This window comes from Leptodactylus fuscus, chromosome 10 (genome assembly GCF_031893055.1).
Source record: "Leptodactylus fuscus isolate aLepFus1 chromosome 10, aLepFus1.hap2, whole genome shotgun sequence".
NCBI lineage: Eukaryota > Metazoa > Chordata > Amphibia > Anura > Leptodactylidae > Leptodactylus > Leptodactylus fuscus.
In genome coordinates, this window is record NC_134274.1 from 87,137,995 (window position 1) to 87,157,670 (window position 19,676).

General features: G+C 50.2%; 1 protein-coding gene across 2 annotated transcripts in view; it reads left to right on the plus strand.

Moving 5' to 3' along the window:
* LOC142219352 (uncharacterized) overlaps positions 1–19,676 on the plus strand; it is a 52,763-nt gene that overhangs the window by 26,527 nt on the left and 6,560 nt on the right. Inside the window, exons 1-11 of one of the 2 annotated variants that reach the window (XM_075288345.1) lie at positions 14,715–14,835; positions 15,409–15,535; positions 15,895–16,083; positions 16,163–16,277; positions 16,609–16,724; positions 17,046–17,148; positions 17,244–17,341; positions 17,901–18,038; positions 18,297–18,482; positions 18,567–18,669; positions 19,057–19,109. In XM_075288345.1, the coding sequence (XP_075144446.1) occupies positions 15,458–15,535; positions 15,895–16,083; positions 16,163–16,277; positions 16,609–16,724; positions 17,046–17,148; positions 17,244–17,341; positions 17,901–18,038; positions 18,297–18,482; positions 18,567–18,669; positions 19,057–19,109 (1,179 nt within the window). In that variant the 5' untranslated portion in view covers positions 14,715–14,835; positions 15,409–15,457. Of the gene's footprint in view, positions 1–2,256; positions 2,360–2,847; positions 14,836–15,408; positions 15,536–15,894; positions 16,084–16,162; positions 16,278–16,608; positions 16,725–17,045; positions 17,149–17,243; positions 17,342–17,900; positions 18,039–18,296; positions 18,483–18,566; positions 18,670–19,056; positions 19,110–19,676 lie in introns of those variants that run through there. The other variant, XM_075288344.1, reaches the window with a different exon arrangement.

Here is a 19,676-nt window from a genome sequence, read left to right on the forward strand (position 1 = left end):
CCGGCCATAGACAGCTCCTGTCCCCACACCGGCCATAGACTGCTCCTGTCCCCACACCGGCCATAGACTGCTCCTGTCCCCACACTGGCCATAGACTGCTCCTGTCCCCACACCGGCCATAGACAGCTCCTGTCCCCACACCGGCCATAGACTGCTCCTGTCCCCACACCGGCCATAGACTGCTCCTGTCCCCACACCGGCCATAGACTGCTCCTGTCCCCACACCGGCCATAGACTGCTCCTGTCCCCACACTGGCTATAGACTGCTCCTGTCCCCACACCGGCCATAGACAGCTCCTGTCCCCACACCGGCCATAGACTGCTCCTGTCCCCACACTGGCCATAGACTGCTCCTGTCCCCACACTGGCTATAGACTGCTCCTGTCCCCACACCGGCCATAGACTGCTCCTGTCCCCACACCGGCCATAGACTGCTCCTGTCCCCACACTGGCTATAGACTGCTCCTGTCCCCACACCGGCCATCGACTGCTCCTGTCCCCACACTGGCTATAGACTGCACCTGTCCCCACACCGGCCATAGACAGCTCCTGTCCCCACACTGGCCATAGACAGCTCCTGTCCCCACACTGGCCATAGACAGCTCCTGTCCCCACACCGGCCATAGACAGCTCCTGTCCCCACACTGGCTATAGACTGCTCCTGTCCCCACACCGGCCATCGACTGCTCCTGTCCCCACACTGGCCATCGACTGCTCCTGTCCCCACACTGGCCATAGACTGCTCCTGTCCCCACACTGGCCATAGACAGCTCCTGTCCCCACACCGGCCATAGACTGCTCCTGTCCCCACACTGGCTATAGACTGCTCCTGTCCCCACACCGGCCATAGACAGCTCCTGTCCCCACACTGGCCATAGACTGCTCCTGTCCCCACACTGGCCATAGACTGCTCCTGTCCCCACACTGGCCATAGACAGCTCCTGTCCCCACACCGGCCATAGACTGCTCCTGTCCCCACACTGGCTATAGACTGCTCCTGTCCCCACACCGGCCATAGACAGCTCCTGTCCCCACACCGGCCATAGACTGCTCCTGTCCCCACACCGGCCATAGACAGCTCCTGTCCCCACACCGGCTATAGACAGCTCCTGTCCCCACACTGGCTATAGACTGCTCCTGTCCCCACACCGGCCATAGACAGCTCCTGTCCCCACACCGGCCATAGACTGCTCCTGTCCCCACACCGGCCATAGACTGCTCCTGTCCCCACACCGGCCATAGACTGCTCCTGTCCCCACACTGGCTATAGACTGCTCCTGTCCCCACACCGGCCATAGACTGCTCCTGTCCCCACACTGTATGATGTGAGGGATAAGCGATGACTCCCTGCTGGGAGGGGGAGGGGGGAGTCCGGGCTGCACAGAGAGATGATAGCGATAGGGGAAGCTGCAGCTGCTGCACAGGGGGTCCTCAGTCCTCGGTGTATACGTTCCCTGTATTAATAGGGAAAGTATACCATGTGTAGGAGGCCCCTGTGTAAGTGTCGGGGCCCTGGGAAACAGCACTGTAATGATTAAAGATGCCCGGCTGCCGGTAGCCTGGGGCCCCGAGGTTACAGATCCGGCCCCGGATCACTATCAATCCTCAGTTTGTCAATGCAAATGCATTGGCCAGGGGCCCGAACCGGCCCCTGACATCCCAATCAGGCCCCTGGTCACTGCATCTGCATTGGGAAAACGAGGACTGATAGTAAAGGCTCGGGGCCCACCGGGGGATTCCCTGGTTCCCCGGAAGGCCAGTCCGACCCTGTCCAGGTCCAATGTTTTTGGTTATTTTCCGATGACTCTCCCCGCCCTACTCCCAGCTTTATATCACTTCAGTATAGTGGGGCTTTGGCCATTGCCTTACACTTCACTATGATGCAGTGAGTTCCCTTGACATAGCCTTCAGTCTGGGACACACGGCCGGCTCTGGACAGAACTTGGCGGTGTAAGTGACCCCTAAGGGTAGTGGGAACCTACATCAGACTCCACCTCCCGACTTTCCCATTCATTTCATTGGGGGTGTAGCAAATTTTTTATTTTTTTCCCCTCTAGTTTCCGCTGCCATTGCAATGACTGAGAGTCAGCAGGTGGATTCTGATGTAGGTTCCTTCTGCAAAAAAACTCCATGTGAACATGCCTTAAAGGTGCTAAGACACAAGAGTCAAGTCATATAGTTCTGCTGCAGAAATACGGGAGAGGACGAGAAAAGTCACAGTCATGTAAAATCGAGATGTCACTTTGTCTTTATCAGGAGGAGAACTTGAATATTATAGTCGTCGATGTCGTCCCAAAATCTGAAGAGGAGGAGAAGCTGAAGATTAAAGAGGAGGATACGCTCGATGGCCTGGAATATGGTGAGCGGGATCTATCTATAGGGATGATACTCGGGACAATATCGCACTGAGGCCTTTCTAGTTCCCCAGTCCCTGTCTGTGTCACGGGGAACCCGGATGACCCAATTAATGGGCGCTTGTCCCTTGTGAGCAAGCGGCGGTGACTCCTGACTACTGTGATCAAAGCCTTAAAGAACAAGGATTAGTCACTACTCATATCTCCTCATTCACAGGACCAAGACACGACTCCCATGTGTATTTAGCAGAGTCTATGTTTAGTTTTTTTTCACGGGTCCCTGAAAACCTTCCTGATATTCTAGGACATGCACTCATCATCATCATCAGCACTCATGTGAATAGACTCTTAGATCAGGAGCTGGGGCAATCCTCCGCCACCAATTCTACATGACTGTAATGGTTGACGTATAAGGGGTTAATGTATGGTCTTGTAGTAATTTTTGGCTTCACTTCCATATATTGAATCCTGACAAGCCGTTTTCTTTCCCCAGGAGACAGAGTCTTATATGAAAGTCAAGCTCGGAGCTTCCAAGATGGATCGGCCGCTGTGAGCCATATGGACCCTTCAGATCTCTCCATCGCTCAGTCAGATCCAGATCTGCAGAACCTTAAGCAATATATTTGTCCGGACTGTGGGAAATATTTTTCACGCCTCTCACATTTCACCATCCATCGGAGAATTCACACGGGGGAGAAGCCGTACGTGTGCTCCGAATGTGGGAAAAGCTTCTCCTGTAATTCCTACCTGGTCAAGCACCAGCGCAGTCACACGGGGGAGAAGCCGTTCGCCTGCTCCGAGTGCGGCAAGTGTTTCAATCAGAGCTCCAATCTCTTCAAGCACCAGAAAACCCACACCGGCGATAAACCCTTCATGTGCTCGCTGTGCGGGAAGTGCTTCACCCAAAAATCCCACCTCGCCATCCACCAGATCATCCACACCGGCGAGAAAAGATTCAACTGTCCCGAGTGTGGGAAGAGCTTCAGTAACAACGCCAGGTTGGTCGCCCACATACGCGTCCACACCGGAGAGAAACCGTTCGGTTGTTCTCTATGCGACAAACGCTTTACGCAGAAATCCCATCTGGTCAAACACCAAGTGGTCCACACCGGAGAGAAACCCTTCGGGTGCGCAGAATGTGGAAAGTGTTTTATTAGCAACTCCCATCTTGTCATCCACCAAAGAATCCACACGGGAGAGAAGCCATTTTCCTGTGCAGAATGCGGGAAGAGATTCACCCAGAAATCAGACCTGGTTCGCCACGCCAAAATCCACCTAGGAGATAAACCGTATTCGTGTACCACGTGCGGGAAACAGTTCTTGTGTAAGGCTTATCTGGTCCAACACCACAAAGTGCACAGGGTGGAGAAGGGAACGTAGGAAGCAAGTCGGTGCAAAATAAATCACACTGTGTATGGTGGGAAGTAAAATAGCAATAAAGGAGGATGGAGGTGGCCACTAGCCCGACCACAGGATTATAGGACGATATTCAGGATCTATGGAGATGGAGGTGGCCACTAGCCCGACCACAAGATTATAGGATGATATTCAGGATCTATGGAGATGGAGGTGGCCACTAGCCCGACCACAAGATTATAGGAGGATACTCAGCGATCTATGGAGATGGAGGCGGCCACTAGCCCGACCACAAGATTATAGGAGGATACTCAGCGATCTATGGAGATGGAGGCGGCCACTAGTCCAACCACAAGATTATAGGAGGATATTCAGCGATCTGTGGAGATGGAGGCGGCCACTAGCCCGACCACGAGATTATAGGATATTCAGCGATCTATGGAGATGGAGGCGGCCACTAGTCCGACCACAAGATTATAGGAGGATATTCAAGATGTAAGGAGATGGAGGCGGCCACTTGCCCGACCACAGGATTATAGGATGATATTCAGGGTCTATGGAGATGGAGGCGGCCACTAGTCCGACCACAAGATTATAGGACGATATTCAGGAGCTATGGAGATGGAGGTGGCCACTAGCCCGACCACAAGATTATAGGAGGATACTCAGCGATCTATGGAGATGGAGGCGGCCACTAGCCCGACCACAAGATTATAGGAGGATACTCAGCGATCTATGGAGATGGAGGCGGCCACTTGCCCGACCACAAGATTATAGGAGGATACTCAGCGATCTATGGAGATGGAGGCGGCCACTAGCCCGACCACAAGATTATAGGAGGATACTCAGCGATCTATGGAGATGGAGGCGGCCACTAGCCCGACCACAAGATTATAGGAGGATACTCAGCGATCTATGGAGATGGAGGCGGCCACTAGTCCAACCACAAGATTATAGGAGGATATTCAGCGATCTGTGGAGATGGAGGCGGCCACTAGTCCGACCACAAGATTATAGGAGGATATTCAGCGATCTATGGAGATGGAGGCGGCCACTAGTCCGACCACAAGATTATAGGACGATATTCAGCGATCTATGGAGATGGAGGCGGCCACTAGTCCAACCACAAGATTATAGGAGGATATTCAGCGATCTGTGGAGATGGAGGCGGCCACTAGCCCGACCACGAGATTATAGGATATTCAGCGATCTATGGAGATGGAGGCGGCCACTAGCCCGACCACGAGATTATAGGATATTCAGCGATCTATGGAGATGGAGGCGGCCACTAGTCCGACCACAAGATTATAGGAGGATATTCAAGATGTAAGGAGATGGAGGCGGCCACTTGCCCGACCACAGGATTATAGGATGATATTCAGGGTCTATGGAGATGGAGGCGGCCACTAGTCCGACCACAAGATTATAGGACGATATTCAGGAGCTATGGAGATGGAGGCGGCCACTAGCCCGACCACAAGATTATAGGAGGATACTCAGCGATCTATGGAGATGGAGGCTGCCACTAGCCCGACCACAGGATTATAGGATGATATTCAGTGTCTATGGAGATGGAGGCGGCCACTAGCCCGACCACAAGATTATAGGACGATATTCAGGAGCTATGGAGATGGAGGCGGCCACTAGCCCGACCACAAGATTATAGGAGGATACTCAGCGATCTATGGAGATGGAGGCTGCCACTAGCCCGACCACAGGATTATAGGAGGATATTCAGGATCTATGGAGATGGAGGCGGCCACTAGCCCGACCACAAGATTATAGGACGATATTCAGGGTCTATGGAGATGGAGGCGGCCACTAGCCCGACCACAAGATTATAGGACGATATTCAGGGTCTATGGAGATGGAGGCGGCCACTAGCCCGACCACAAGATTATAGGAGGATATTCAGGATCTATGGAGATGGAGGCGGCCACTAGCCCGACCACAGGATTATAGGATGATATTCAGGGTCTATGGAGATGGAGGCGGCCACTAGCCCGACCACAAGATTATAGGACGATATTCAGGGTCTATGGAGATGGAGGCGGCCACTAGCCCGACCACAAGATTATAGGACGATATTCAGGATCTATGGAGATGGAGGCGGCCACTAGCCCGACCACAAGATTATAGGACGATATTCAGGATCTATGGAGATGGAGGCGGCCACTAGCCCGACCACAAGATTATAGGAGGATATTCAGCGATCTATGGAGATGGAGGCGGCCACTAGCCCCGACCACAAGATTATAGGAATATCGGTCCCGTTCATCGGACAAAATCCAATTTCCTCCAGTCTGTACCAGGTGACCTGAAGGACCCCACTAAAATCCATGTCACTCATGATTGTTATGGAATGGATCCGATGGTATCTCTCTAATGCACTGATGGATGAGAAGAACAGAGAAAAGGACACGAGGACGTAGTGTAAGGGCAGAGCCTTCCATAAGAGTTAGCCATCAGTATCCCAACATGGCCGCTGCTCAGTGTATGGAGCCGTCCGCTTCTGGCTCTGTACCTCTAGGCTCGTGTGCGTCCTTACCGCAGAGAAGCGCACCAAAAATCAGTATTTTATAGAGACTTTCCACTGAAATTTTACAATGTTTGCCGGGGGGGTGTCAGCCATTTATGAAGGAGAGGGAATCAGTCTGTGGAAAAATAGAGGGGTCAAGAGTCAGTGGTTTGACGTAAAGACTCCAGAACCCTAAAACATGAGCAGATCACTCAGAGTTAATACCCCTGGGGCCACAAATGCAAGTGCCCAGCAGGGGGTTGTTCTTATGGAGGTTCCTGGTCTGTCTACACTGAACAGTCCCCAGTCAATCCTCTGTGCTCTCTGAGCGAGTGACAGCTCTAGAATCCATGAGGCCTCCGAATCCATCAATAAGTACTGTCAGAGGATTACCAGAGCCATCCGTCAGTACAGTCTTAAGACCACTAGAGCCATCCTTCAGTACGGTCTTGAGACCACTAGAGCCATCCTTCAGTACGGTCTTGAGACCACTAGAGCCATCCTTCAGTACAGTCTTGAGACCACTAAAGCCATCCTACAGTAGGGTCTTGAGACCACTAGAGCCATCCTTCAGTATAGTCTTGAGACCACTAGAGCAATCCTACAGTAGGGTCTTGAGACCACTAGAGCCATCCTACAGTAGGGTCTTGAGACCACTAGAGCCATCCTTCAGTATAGTCTTGAGACCACTAGAGCAATCCTACAGTAGGGTCTTGAGACCACTAGAGCCATCCTACAGTAGGGTCTTGAGACCACTAGAGCCATCCTTCAGTACAGTCTTGAGACCACTAGAGCCATCCTTCAGTACGGTCTTGAGACCACTAGAGCCATCCTTCAGTATAGTCTTGAGACCACTAGAGCCATCCTTCAGTACGGTCTTGAGACCACTAGAGCCATCCTTCAGTATAGTCTTGAGACCACTAGAGCCATCCTTCAGTACGGTCTTGAGACCACTAGAACCATCCTTCAGTATACTCTTGAGACCACTAGAGCCATCCGTCAGTACGGTCTTGAGACCACTAGAGCCATCCTTCGGTACGGTCTTGAGACCACTAGAGCCATCCTTCAGTACAGTCTTGAGACCACTAGAGCCATCCTTCAGTATAGTCTTGAGACCACTAGAGCCATCCTTCAGTATAGTCTTGAGACCACTAGAGCCATCCTTCAGTACGGTCTTGAGACCACTAGAGCCATCCTTCAGTACGGTCTTGAGACCACTAGAGCCATCTTACAGTATGGTCTTGAGACTACGAGAACCATCCATCAGTACAATCCAGAGACCTCCAGAGCTAGAATCCAAGTAGTTCTGCAAAGTTTTTAGGGGTCAATTACTTTTGCAAGGCTCGGTATTTTTGAGCAAGGTAGTTATTGACAACAAATGAAATGGCGAAATATCCTTCTTATATTTATCACTACTTTGCGGGGAGTTTTTACCCCATAATGAGACTTTTTCTTAGAATTTCTGCACTTTTTAATGTCGGATCCTTTGGGTTTATTTTTGGTTGTAACTACAGATGAGCGAACACCATTCGATCGGATATCGGGCCGTACGAGGTATTTAATTCCAACTGAACACCACGAGGCAAACGCAGTAAAAATTCGTATCCCCTCCCACCTTCCCTGGTATGTTTTTTTGCACCAATAACTGTGCATACAGAAGTACAGCATTCGACCAATGAACACTGGTTCTGCCGGAGGAGGCGGAGTCTAAGATCGGTCCACAGCAGTTACCATTGTGGTCTGATCTCAGATGTAGCAGTGCTGACACAGCACTGCTACACAGAGAAGTGGCAGAGCTCAGCACACACAGAGATGCAGCAGAGCTGAGTGTGCAGCAGGTTCAGCTGAACCCTGCTGCACACTCAGCTCTGCTACATCGGGCCGTGCACTCAGCTTGGCCACTCCGGAGTAGCCGAGCTCAGCCAACGGCCAGCTCTGCTTCATCTCCGATGTAGCAGTGCTGGGCGTGCGCTCTGCTTGGCTGCATCTCCGGAGTAGCCCAGCTGAACGCACGGCCCTATGTAGCAGTGCTGGCCGATGTAGCAGTGTCCGATGCAGCAGAGCTGAATTTGCAGCAGGGTTTAGCGCGCACTCAGCTCTGCTAAATTTCCGGTGTAGCAGTGCCAGCACTGCTACATCTCGGCATAGGAATGCATTGACCAGCGTTGATTGGCCGAATGCTATAGCATTCGGCTAATCAATGCTAGTTCTGCCGGTGGAGGCGGTGTGTAAGATCGGTCCACAGCAGTCTCCATTCTGGTCAATCTTAGACTCCACCTCCTCACAGACAAGCCTCCGGCAGAACTAGTGTTGATTGGCTGAATGCTGTACTCTGTATGGCATTTGGCCAATCAACGCTGGTCAATGCATTCCTATGGGAAAAAGTCAGCTCCCGCATATCACAAGCTGACAGGGATCCCGACGTAATACAGTGACTTGGGCTTGTTAGATGCCCCCAGACATGTTTCCCCTGCTGTCCCAGTTACATTGCAGAGGTGTTGCCATCATTTCCTGGGGTGTCATAGTGGACTTGGTGACTCTCCTGAGGTGAATGGTGGGATCCCCTGAAACGAAGCATTTTCCCCCATAGACTAAAATGGGGTTCGATATTTGTTCCAATAGTCCAATATTGAACGACTACTCGAAACGAATATCGAATATTTCACTGTTCTCTCATCTCTAGTTGTGCCGTGTAGCCTTTGTATACCTGACAGGGGTTGTGCTTTGTCTGCTGTGCTCATCTGGGCATGCTATTAGGATTCCTCTTTTATATCAGTGTTATCTGAGTGGATATATATATATCCGAGTATATCATTTATATTTCCCATGACTTGTCTAATAAACTTCTATTTTTCTATATTTCTGGCTGGACGTTACCTATTATAGCAGCACTGAATACAGATTGTGTAAGAGCGCTCATTGGCGGCATATACTGTGTCGCTGTACAGAGATTGTGAGACCCCAGGAGAACAGGGATATATAAGAGGTAGTTCACACAGTGGAATCTGGGGGGGGGGGGGGGGTCCAGGACCCCAGACCGCTCTACTGAGTCTCTGCAGTCTCTTCACTGAATACCAAGACAGGATCAAACATTGTATGCTGGTTGTGCTTGGTATTGCAGTTCAGCGCTATTCACTTGTGTTTGCCATAGCCACTGATTGGGTACACCTATTGTCTGGGTACCTGTGATTTGTGGGGTTCCAGGTGTCGGACCCCCCAAGAGCTGATATTGATGGCTTATATTAAGGAAAGGTGGTAACTGTTAGAAACTGGCCTTGATAATAATTAATATGGGGACCAAACATATAAGAATGTAACCTATACATATCTCTCTATATTATAAAAATGAATTCTTGTCTGTCTGTCTGTTCTCTAATGCAAACCAAACAACTGGACCGATCTTCACCAAATTTGGCACAGAGATACTTCAGGTATCCGGGAAGGTTTAAGACGAGACTCCAACTCGCTCGGACGTACCGTTGCTGAGATACAGTATTCCAAACACAATGCCCCCCCCCCCCACCTTAGCCAATACAAATCTGCAAGTCTTTCACTCATATTCCAACTGCAATACACATGGTCACTCCACATACACAACCCAACACTGATATCCAAACTGAGATACACGCATCAGAGGATTAGATACACAGATCAGTACACAGTATCACACGCCAGAGGATTAGATACACACGTCTGCACACAGTATCACACACCAGAGGATTAAATACGCGCTTCTGCACACAGTCCCACACACTGAAGGATTAGATACGTGCATTTACACACAGTTCCACATGCCACGGGATTAGATACGCACACCTGCACAATGTACCACACACTCGAGGATTAGATACACAGGTCAGCACACAGTATCACACAACATAGGATTAGATACACGCATCTGCACACAGTTCCACATGCCAAAGCATTAGATACGCGCGTCTTCACACAGTACCACACGCCAGAGGATTAGATACGCAACTCTGCCCACAGTTCCACACATCACAGGATTAGATACGCGCGCTACGGCAAACAATACCACACACCAGAGGGTTGGATACGCGCCAATGCACCCAGTTACACACGCCACAGGATTAGATACGCGCATATACACACAATTCCACATTCCAGAGGATTAGATACGTGAGTCTTCACACAATAACACACGCCAGAGGATTAGATACATGCGTCTTCACACAGTTCCACATTCCAGAAGATTAGACACATGTGTCTATAAGCAGTTCCACATGCCACAGGATTAGATACGCGCATCTGCACACAGTTCCACACGCCAGCGGATTAGATACGCACGTCTTTACAATATACCACACAATGGAGGATTAGATACGCACCACTACACACAATACCACACAGCGGAGGGTTAGATACAAACTACTGCACACAATACCACACAGGGAAGATTAGATACACGCGTCTGCACACAGTACCACACACCAGAGGATTAGATATGCATGTCAGTACACAGTACCACATGCCAGAGGATTAGATACACACGTCTGCACAAAGTACCACACACCAGAGGATTAGATACACAAGTCAGCACACAGTACCACATGCCAGAGGATTAGATACGCACATCTGAACACAGTTCCACACACCAGAGGATTAGATACGTGCGTCTATACACAGTTCCACATGCCGCAGCATTAGATACACATGTTTGCGCATAGTTCCACATGCCGGAGGATTAGATACGCACGTCTTTACACAATACCAGAGGATTAGATACGCGTGTCTTCACACAGTGCCACACACTGGAGGATTAAATACGCATGTCTTCACACAGTACAACAAGCCGGAGGATTAGATACGTGCAATTGCACACAGTACCAAGCGCCAGAGGATTAGATACACGTGTCTTCTCACAAATCCACACGCCAGAGGATTAGATATGCACCACTGCACACAATACCACTCGCCAGAGGATTAGATATGCACACAATACCACACAAGGGAGGATTAGATACGTGCCACTGCACACAGTACCACACGCTAGAGGATTAGATACGCACCACTGCACACAGTACCACACGCTAGAGGATTAGATATGCACCACTCCACACAGTACCACATGCCAGTAGAATAGATACAGTATGTGCATCAGCACACAGTACCACACGCCGGAGGATTAGATACATGGCTCTTAACAGAGTACCACAGGTTTCCATAGCAACCCTGCCATTTTTCTTCTCTACTTTATGTCAGCCTTAAAGGGGCAGGGCGCTGTGAATGACACTGTTACACAAGGTCACATACACACAGCTTTACTCCAGGTCTCCATAACAACCGATCGCAGGTTTTTCACTGATATTCGAAATGAGATACACATGATCACATGACGCTTATGGACATACACACAAACAACATACAAAATACACCAGTGCAAAACTGGACAATTCTTATGGGGCCATTACATACACACAAAATGTAATATACCCGTGCGAAGCCGCGTCCTCCTGCTAGTATATATATATATATGACCTAGCTAATCTATACATATCAGGATATAACCTATATAACTTATACATATTCGCACTTAGGCAATGACCAATGTTCACATAAAAAAAATCATAAAAAATAAATCCAAACTTTGTTAATACCATAACCCCATAGAATGACAGCGGGACATTAATATCCGATAACTATTCCCATGTCATGTCTACAGATCCTCATCACTACAAATCTGTCTGAAGGTTAATGGGGTTGTCTTCTGATGGCCTATTCTTAGGGACCCCCGCAGATCAGCTGTAGTGAAACAGCACAGCTCCCGGTATTGTTTACTTTCTGGGGTCGGCGCTGCTCACTGGACATATAGACTGTGGCGCTGACCGTGGGTATTGTAGTATTATTACATGGATTTCAATAGGGCAGCGTTACAATAGCCAAATTCACCGCTGCGGTTTGTACTGCCAGTGAGCAAACAATACCAAGAGCCGCACTGTCTGGGTCCCGGGTGTCAGACCCCCCGCAGATCTGATATTGATGGCTATCAATGTTAGAATCCTTATGATTAGAGATGAGCGAGTACTGTAGGGATCAGCCGATCCGAACAGCACGCACGCATTGAAATGAATGGACGTAGCCGACACGCGGGGGCTTAAGCGGCCGGCCGGCGTCAAAGCGGAAGTACCAGGTGCATCCATTCATTTCAATGCATGCGTGCTGTTCGGATCGGCTGATCCGAACAGTACTAGCTCATCTCTACTTATGATCCCTTTAACATGGCAGGCAGGATTGCAATGACAGGAGATCCCTTTGGTAATGGCTGCCGGTCTTCTGATGCCTTTGCAACCCTTTTCAGCTCAGGAGTCGCTGTTATGGGATGTCTGTGGTGCCTACTAGAGATGAGCGAGTACTGTTCGGATCAGCCGATCCGAACAGCACGCTCCATAGAAATGAATGGATGCACCTGGTACTTCCGCTTTGACGCCGGCCGGCCGCTTAACCCCCCGCGTGCCGGCTACGTCCATTCATTTCTATGCGAGCGTGCTGTTCGGATCGGCTGATCTGAACAGTACTCGCTCATCTCTAGTGCCTACTAAAGCAGTGGAGCAGGACACCAATTTATTAAGAATAGCCCACGGCTATGGGTGGTCCGTGCAGGACTGGCCCATCGGGGGACCTTTGAATCCTCCAGTGGGCCCTTTCCTTTATGGAGCCCTACCGGATCCAACTGCGTAGGACTCCCAAAAAGAAGGCGCGGACATGAGACTGAATGGACACTGGCAGCGGACAATGGAGGGCTGGGGACAGGTGAGTATGTTTTGTTTTTGTTTTTTTCCCGCCTTCCACATGGGTTGCTCCAATTCCTGGACAGCCTCTTTAACCCCTTCCCAACATCCACCGTAATAGTACGGCGCATGCTGGGTGTGTAACTATAGCGGACGGCCACCATAGCCGCCGGGTGTCTACTGCTTCAAGCATTTCCCGGCAGCGCATGGGCGCCGCCATTTTGTCGGTGATCACTGGCGCCTGGAGCAAGCTTCAGGGCCGACGTCACGTTGCCATGACAGCCGGGAGCCTTGTTAAAGGCTCCCGGCCGATCTGCAATCTCTTTCTTTTGCAGGCTGGTCTATGCAGCCTGCAAAAGAAAGGATGATTTTTTGCAATGTATTGTAATGCATTGCATTAGTGATCAGACCCCCTGGGGTTCAACACACCTAGGGGGTCTAATAAATGCAAAAAAAAAAAAATTATAAAAAAGTTAAAAAAATATATAATTTTTTTTAAAAAGTATTAAAAATTCAAATCACCCCCCCCGTCCCTAGAACACATATAAAAGTAGTTAAATACTGTGAAACACATACATGTTAGGTCTCCCCGTGTCCGAAATCGCCCGCTCTACAAATCTATACAAATATTTTTCCTGTTCGGTAAACGCCGTAGCGGGAAAAATAGTCAAAAGTGCCAAACCGCTGTTTTTTCACTGTTTTAATTCTGATAAAAATTTGAATAAAAAGTGATCAAAGCAATAACATTTCCCGAAAATGGTAGAACTAAAGAGTACACCCGGCCCCGCAAAAAAAGACGCCCTATGCATCCCCGTACACGCACGTATAAAAAAGTTACGACTGTCGGAATATGGCGACTTTTAGAAAAAAAATTTTTTAACACAGTTTTGGATTTTTTTTAAGGGGTTAAAATGTAAATAAAACCATATAAATTTGGTATCCCCGTAATCGTAACGAAACACAGAATACAGGGGACAGGTCATTGTGGCTGCACAGTGAACGCCGTAAAACCAAAGCCCGTAAGAAAGTCGCAGAAATGCATTTTTTCTTCAAATCCACCCCATTCTGAATTTTTTCCTGCTTCCCAGTACATTGTACAGAATAATTAATGGCGGCATCATGAAGAAAAATTTGTCCCGCAAAGATTAAGACCTCATATGGCTCTGGGAGCGGAGAAATACAAAAGTTATGGGGTTTAGAAGGAGGGGAGTCAAAAACGAAAATCAAAAAATGCCATCGGCGGGAAGGGGTTAAAGGGTTTATCCTTCTTTCTCATACTGAGGGCGAGTCCTTAGGATACACCTGTGGGGTCCGACAGCCGGGGGCCGCTGCAGATCAGCTATTCCAAGGTGTGGCTACTGCTAATGGTACAGAGGGTAGCGGGGGTTGTAGGTCGTGCAGTGTCTCGTACAGCTGATCTGCAGGGGTCCTGGTAGTGGGAGGGGACTGTCCGGTTGAATTTTGGGCGGTTGAGAGGTTAGAAAAAAAAAAGGTCTTTCCCTTAAGGGGTTAATAGGGCCTTCACATGACCTCTAGCTGCCCTGTCTCCATAATAACAGGGGCATAACCCAGGTCACGTGACCACACACCGGCTGACTCTTTCAATATCGCGCCAATCTCATCACGTGATCCGACAACACCACGCACGTGACATGGTAGGCAGGCTCTAAGGCAGCGCGCCGAGGCCCCGCCAGACAAAAGCAGCGGATTGGAACGCAGAACGGCGAGCGCAGTGGCACGCAGCACCCGGAAGTGATCGAGGCGGCGAGTAGAGGGACTTCCTGCACGTTTGTCTGTAAGCAGAGGCTGAGGCTGGTTGTGCTGCAGAGTCTCCCGGTGCAGGGGTCCTCACTCGCTGGTGGGTATGAGCATGTTCAGTCATTGTGTCAGCAGGGGGCGCTATAGGGATTGGCTATAGGGCTATAGTTGTAATTAGATGCCTCCACTCAGTCTGAGGTTCTGGGAACTGTAAGGGTTAACCGCTTAAAGGGATATTCTACAGGCAAACAGACCTCAACAGAAAGACGTGCGGCCCTCACATCAGTGGGGTCACCAGAGATATCGGGGTGCTGGGGTCCCATAGAATGGAGCAGTCTAATTCTGATAGGTTACACCTCCTCAGCTCTTGTGTCCCCCCTGCAGACTGGCATCTCTCTGCCAGGCCCGTCACATGACTGGTGCTGCACAATGGGCATCAGGGGTCTTATTGTAGTACCCACCTGGCCTAGGACACAGCTTGAATATGGAAGGGCTCCGACCTTCTATCAGACTCAATCCGGGGCTCCCCTATTCACCATTATCCCAGTCAGGAACAGACTCCGCTCTCCTGTATTAGTCAGAGCAGTTTTCTGGAGCGAGATAGAATAGAGAAGTCATGTATGTAACATGTCACCACCTCTGTATGACTGACTGACTCTATCTCTTCTCACAGAGGTGACTTCCACCCCCGACCACCAGGACCACGGCTCAGGGTCTGCAGGATGGACGTGGACAGCGGTCACTTAAGTGAAAGCGCATTAAAGCTGGCCCTGGAGATCATGTACCTGCTGACGGGAGAGGTGAGGCTTCAAGGAACACGACACCGCTCTTTACAGCTTAGCATACGAGAATGGGGGTCCCCTCACAGATCACGAGAACAGAGTGATGGTCAGACATGGACGCTGCTCCTGCTCTATTCTTACATGTGCGACCATTGCTGCATTTAAATGGAGGATACAAGACACCGGTCCTCGGGATTTGTGAGCAGACACCTCTCGCCGGTCCTGTGGATAGATCATAGGCCGAGATTCTGCAAAGTCTGAATACTAGACGTGTGTGTATATATATATATATATATATATATATATATATATATATATATACACACACACACAGTCTTCTAGTATACAGACATCATGCTGTGCTCTTTACCATGTAGGTTTACATCATTATCAAAAAGCTTGGAGAGAGAACAAAGTCAGGCGGCGTCCCTCACGTGTCAGAAGGCTGGAACCTGGACCAGAACACCCTTATGGTGCCTTCACCGAACCCAAACACTAATGAGAAGAACAACAATGAAAAAATCCTAAAACTTATCAAAAAGATCATCGCGCTGCTGACCAGAGAGGTGAGCGCTGCTGGGGGGGGCTGCAGTATTACACGTCTAGTGATGGGTCGGGGTGATGACGGTGTCATTGTGTTGTCAGGTTCCTATAAGGTGTCAGGACGTCACAGTCTATTTCTCCATGGAGGAGTGGGAGTATATAGAAGGACACAAGGATCTGTACAGGGACGTCGTGATGGAGGATCAGCAGCCCCTGGGTGAGAGGACGTTGGTCTACTTGCAGTACATGGTCTGTATTACATAGTGCACGGCTCAGGAAAGATGGCCGCTCATTGTACTTACTGGCATCCTGGATACCCGCCATTCACCGCTCTCTCCCAGGGCTCTGCATGTTACACGTGGGGGTGTGGAGGGAGTCCATATGTTATTTTTTGCATAGAAGCATTGTTACATGTGAGTGTACTGTAGGCGGCATTATGTTACATGTCATTTAGAAGAGATCACTACTTTGTGGGTACTTTGGTGAGACCCTCTGGTGTCCCCTGTATAACACCCGTCATGGCGTCATTGTGTATAATTACACTACAGGAGGTTCCGGCAGGAGAAGGACGGACGCGCAGACACATCCTAGTCTTCCTCATTATCATCAGCAGGCTAAAAAGGAGAACCACAATGGCGCGCAGGACCGACAGGTGGTGCTAATGGTGAGAATTTTCCGTCACTGTCCTAATGTTTCCTTTGTCCCTGCTGGTCCCGTCTTGACACACCCAGTGATGGCGCTGATATGAGCTCGGCCCCTCTGATGTCTCTGCAATGGGGTAAGATCCCGGCAATGCACTGACATGAGAGCGCCGAGCTGTGCTACACTGTATATAACAGGACCTATACACAGGAGAAGATGGCAGATATACAAATAGACGGTTCTCCGGCTCCCTGCTGCTCAGCCCATCAGTTTTGTCACCGTGTGTCATGGACGTCCGCAGGGACTGACACCATTGAGGTCTAAATACCTGTCTCCTGTTCAGGATGGAGTCCTAAAACGTATAAAAGTAGAAGTAGAAGATTCCTATCAGACCGGTCCCCCCCATCCATGTAAGGAGGAAGAAGTCCCTACGGCTATCTGCCCAGGTGAGTAGGCGGCCCCTGGCATTAATGGGTTAATGGGATATCGGCGGCGCTGTCATGTGGTCATTGCGTTCAGTCTGACTGTGTGTGTCCTGCAGAGACCTCCAGCAGTGGCGGCAGCAGACATCCATCTGCAGGGTACGCCGTGAGTCCGTCTGTGGTGTGCAAGGCCGAGGCGGATACAGACTATAACCAGGTAGGATTTGGGTTACGCCGGGGGGGGGGAGGGGCGCACGCTCTCACCTCGTGGCATTACTCATGTAATGGACAAGGGGGAGGGGATATATATTAAGACTTCTAAAGAGATGTTCTGACCTTTATCATCAGCTTGTGGTCAGTGAGGGTCTCTTACCCAGAACCCCCACAGATCAGCTGTTTGGTTGAGTGCTGCGGCCTCTTCACTGAATACCCAGAACAGCGCTCCTCACTGTCTAGTGGTTGTGCTTGGTATTGCAACTAAACTTGAATAGGATGGTGCCATGGGGGAAGTGAACATGATGTCACTGGCCAGGATACGTCATCCATCTGTAATCAATCTGATCAAATCTGTGGTGTGGAGTGAGCGTTGCTTCCACTGTTTGCAGCTCAGTCCCATTCAAGTAAATGGGCTGAGCTGCAATACCAAGCACAGCCACAACACAATGTATGGCGCTGTGCTTGTCTGCAACGCTGGAAACCGCTAACATAGGTGAAGGTAATTCTCTCTCTGTCAGAGGTGTCCATTGCCTTTAATACTTGTCTCATATCCCTTTTAGACGTCCTCTCCAAGTCACCAGCACCCGCCGAGACCGGAGTCCATGTTCAGAGACCTGACGACGTACACGGAAAGGAGCCGCATGAACGACAGGATCTTGGAGCTCACCAAGGAGATCATCCACTTGCTTTCGAAAGGGGTGAGGGACCCGCCATTGTTAGGCCAGGTTCACGCTACCTCCGGGTGCTCTGTCAGAGGACCTGAAGGACTGACATTTGGCCGGCTACCCCAGTGGTCACACAGCCGGCCCCACTCACTGACTATAATGGGGTCTGCCTGTTCAAAGCCGAAAGCAGCGGAGAAAGAAGTCCTCTGTGCAGAACTTTCTTCTCTGCCGTTTTCGGTGGAGCCCCCAGTGCTAATGAGAGCGCCATCTTTACTTTCTCCCAACCCTTAGGACTATGTCATACTAAAGTCATCCGGTGACCACGTGATCCCCAACAGCTCCGTCCACTGCACAGCGACCTCTCCGAGCAGCGCTCACAGCCCCTCGGTCCTGTCCAAGTCCATGAACCACGACCTGCAGAACGACCAGAAGATCCTGGAAGTGGCCAACAAGCTGAACGAGCTGCTGACCGGAGAGGTGAGCGCTGCGGGGAGGGCCGGGACACTACAGGGACACAAGGGAGGGTGTGTCGGGGTGATGACGGTGTCCTTGTGTTGTCAGGTCCCCATGAGGTGTCAGGATGTCACCGTCTACTTCACCGTGGAGGAGTGGGAGTATTTCACACAGCACAAGGATCTGTACATGAAGCGCACGACATCGCCATGTAAGAGGGAGACCCCAGTGTGCATGTCTAGGATTTAGGGTTGGCTTGTCGTGATCTGTCAGGGGGCGGCTCAACAAAGTGGACCTGAAGGAGGCCTTGTTATGTGTATGGCGGTATATGCTATGTTATGTGTATGGCGGTATATATGTTATGTATGTCATATGTCTGTGCAAGGAGTTTTGGATTGCATAAGAAATCTGAAATCTGACTGCCGGGCGTAGGGTGCAGGCAGTCGGGTGACCGCTGGGTGTGGCGTGCAGGCAGTCGGGTGACCGCTAGGTGTGGCGTGCAGGCAGTCGGGTGACCGCTGGCTTGACATGGTCAGGGGGCTTATAGAAGAGAATGTTATGTGGTTTTTCTAACTTCCATGTTTTCTTTCTGTCTCAGGTTATCGCACGAGTCAAGGTTTTGTGAAAAAAGACGCCGTGCCCGCTAGAAATGTTAGTACCGTCTCATCCCTCCTGCAATACCTGAGCGAGGACACAACAATGCCAAGACCACAGCACAAAATTCTGAGCTCCGGCATCCTTGGACTTGGATATTTTTACATGTACATTTTTAGAAAAGCAGCTCATGCACAACACCCACTCACATGCACACACTCAGATACGTGCACACTCGCTCACATGCACACACTCGGATACGTGCACACTAGCTCACATGTATACACTCGGATACGTGCACACTCGCTCACATGCACACACTCAGATACGTGCACACTCCCTCACATGCACACACTCAGATACGTGCACACTCGCTCACATGCACACCCTCAGATACGTGCACACTAGCTCACATGTATACACTCGGATACGTGCACACTCGCTCACATGCACACCCTCAGATACGTGCACACTCGCTCACATGCACACCCTCAGATACGTGCACACTCCCTCACATGCACACCCTCAGATACGTGCACACTCGCTCACATGCACACACTCAGATACGTGCACACTCCCTCACATGCACACCCTCGGATACGTGCACACTCCCTCACATGTATA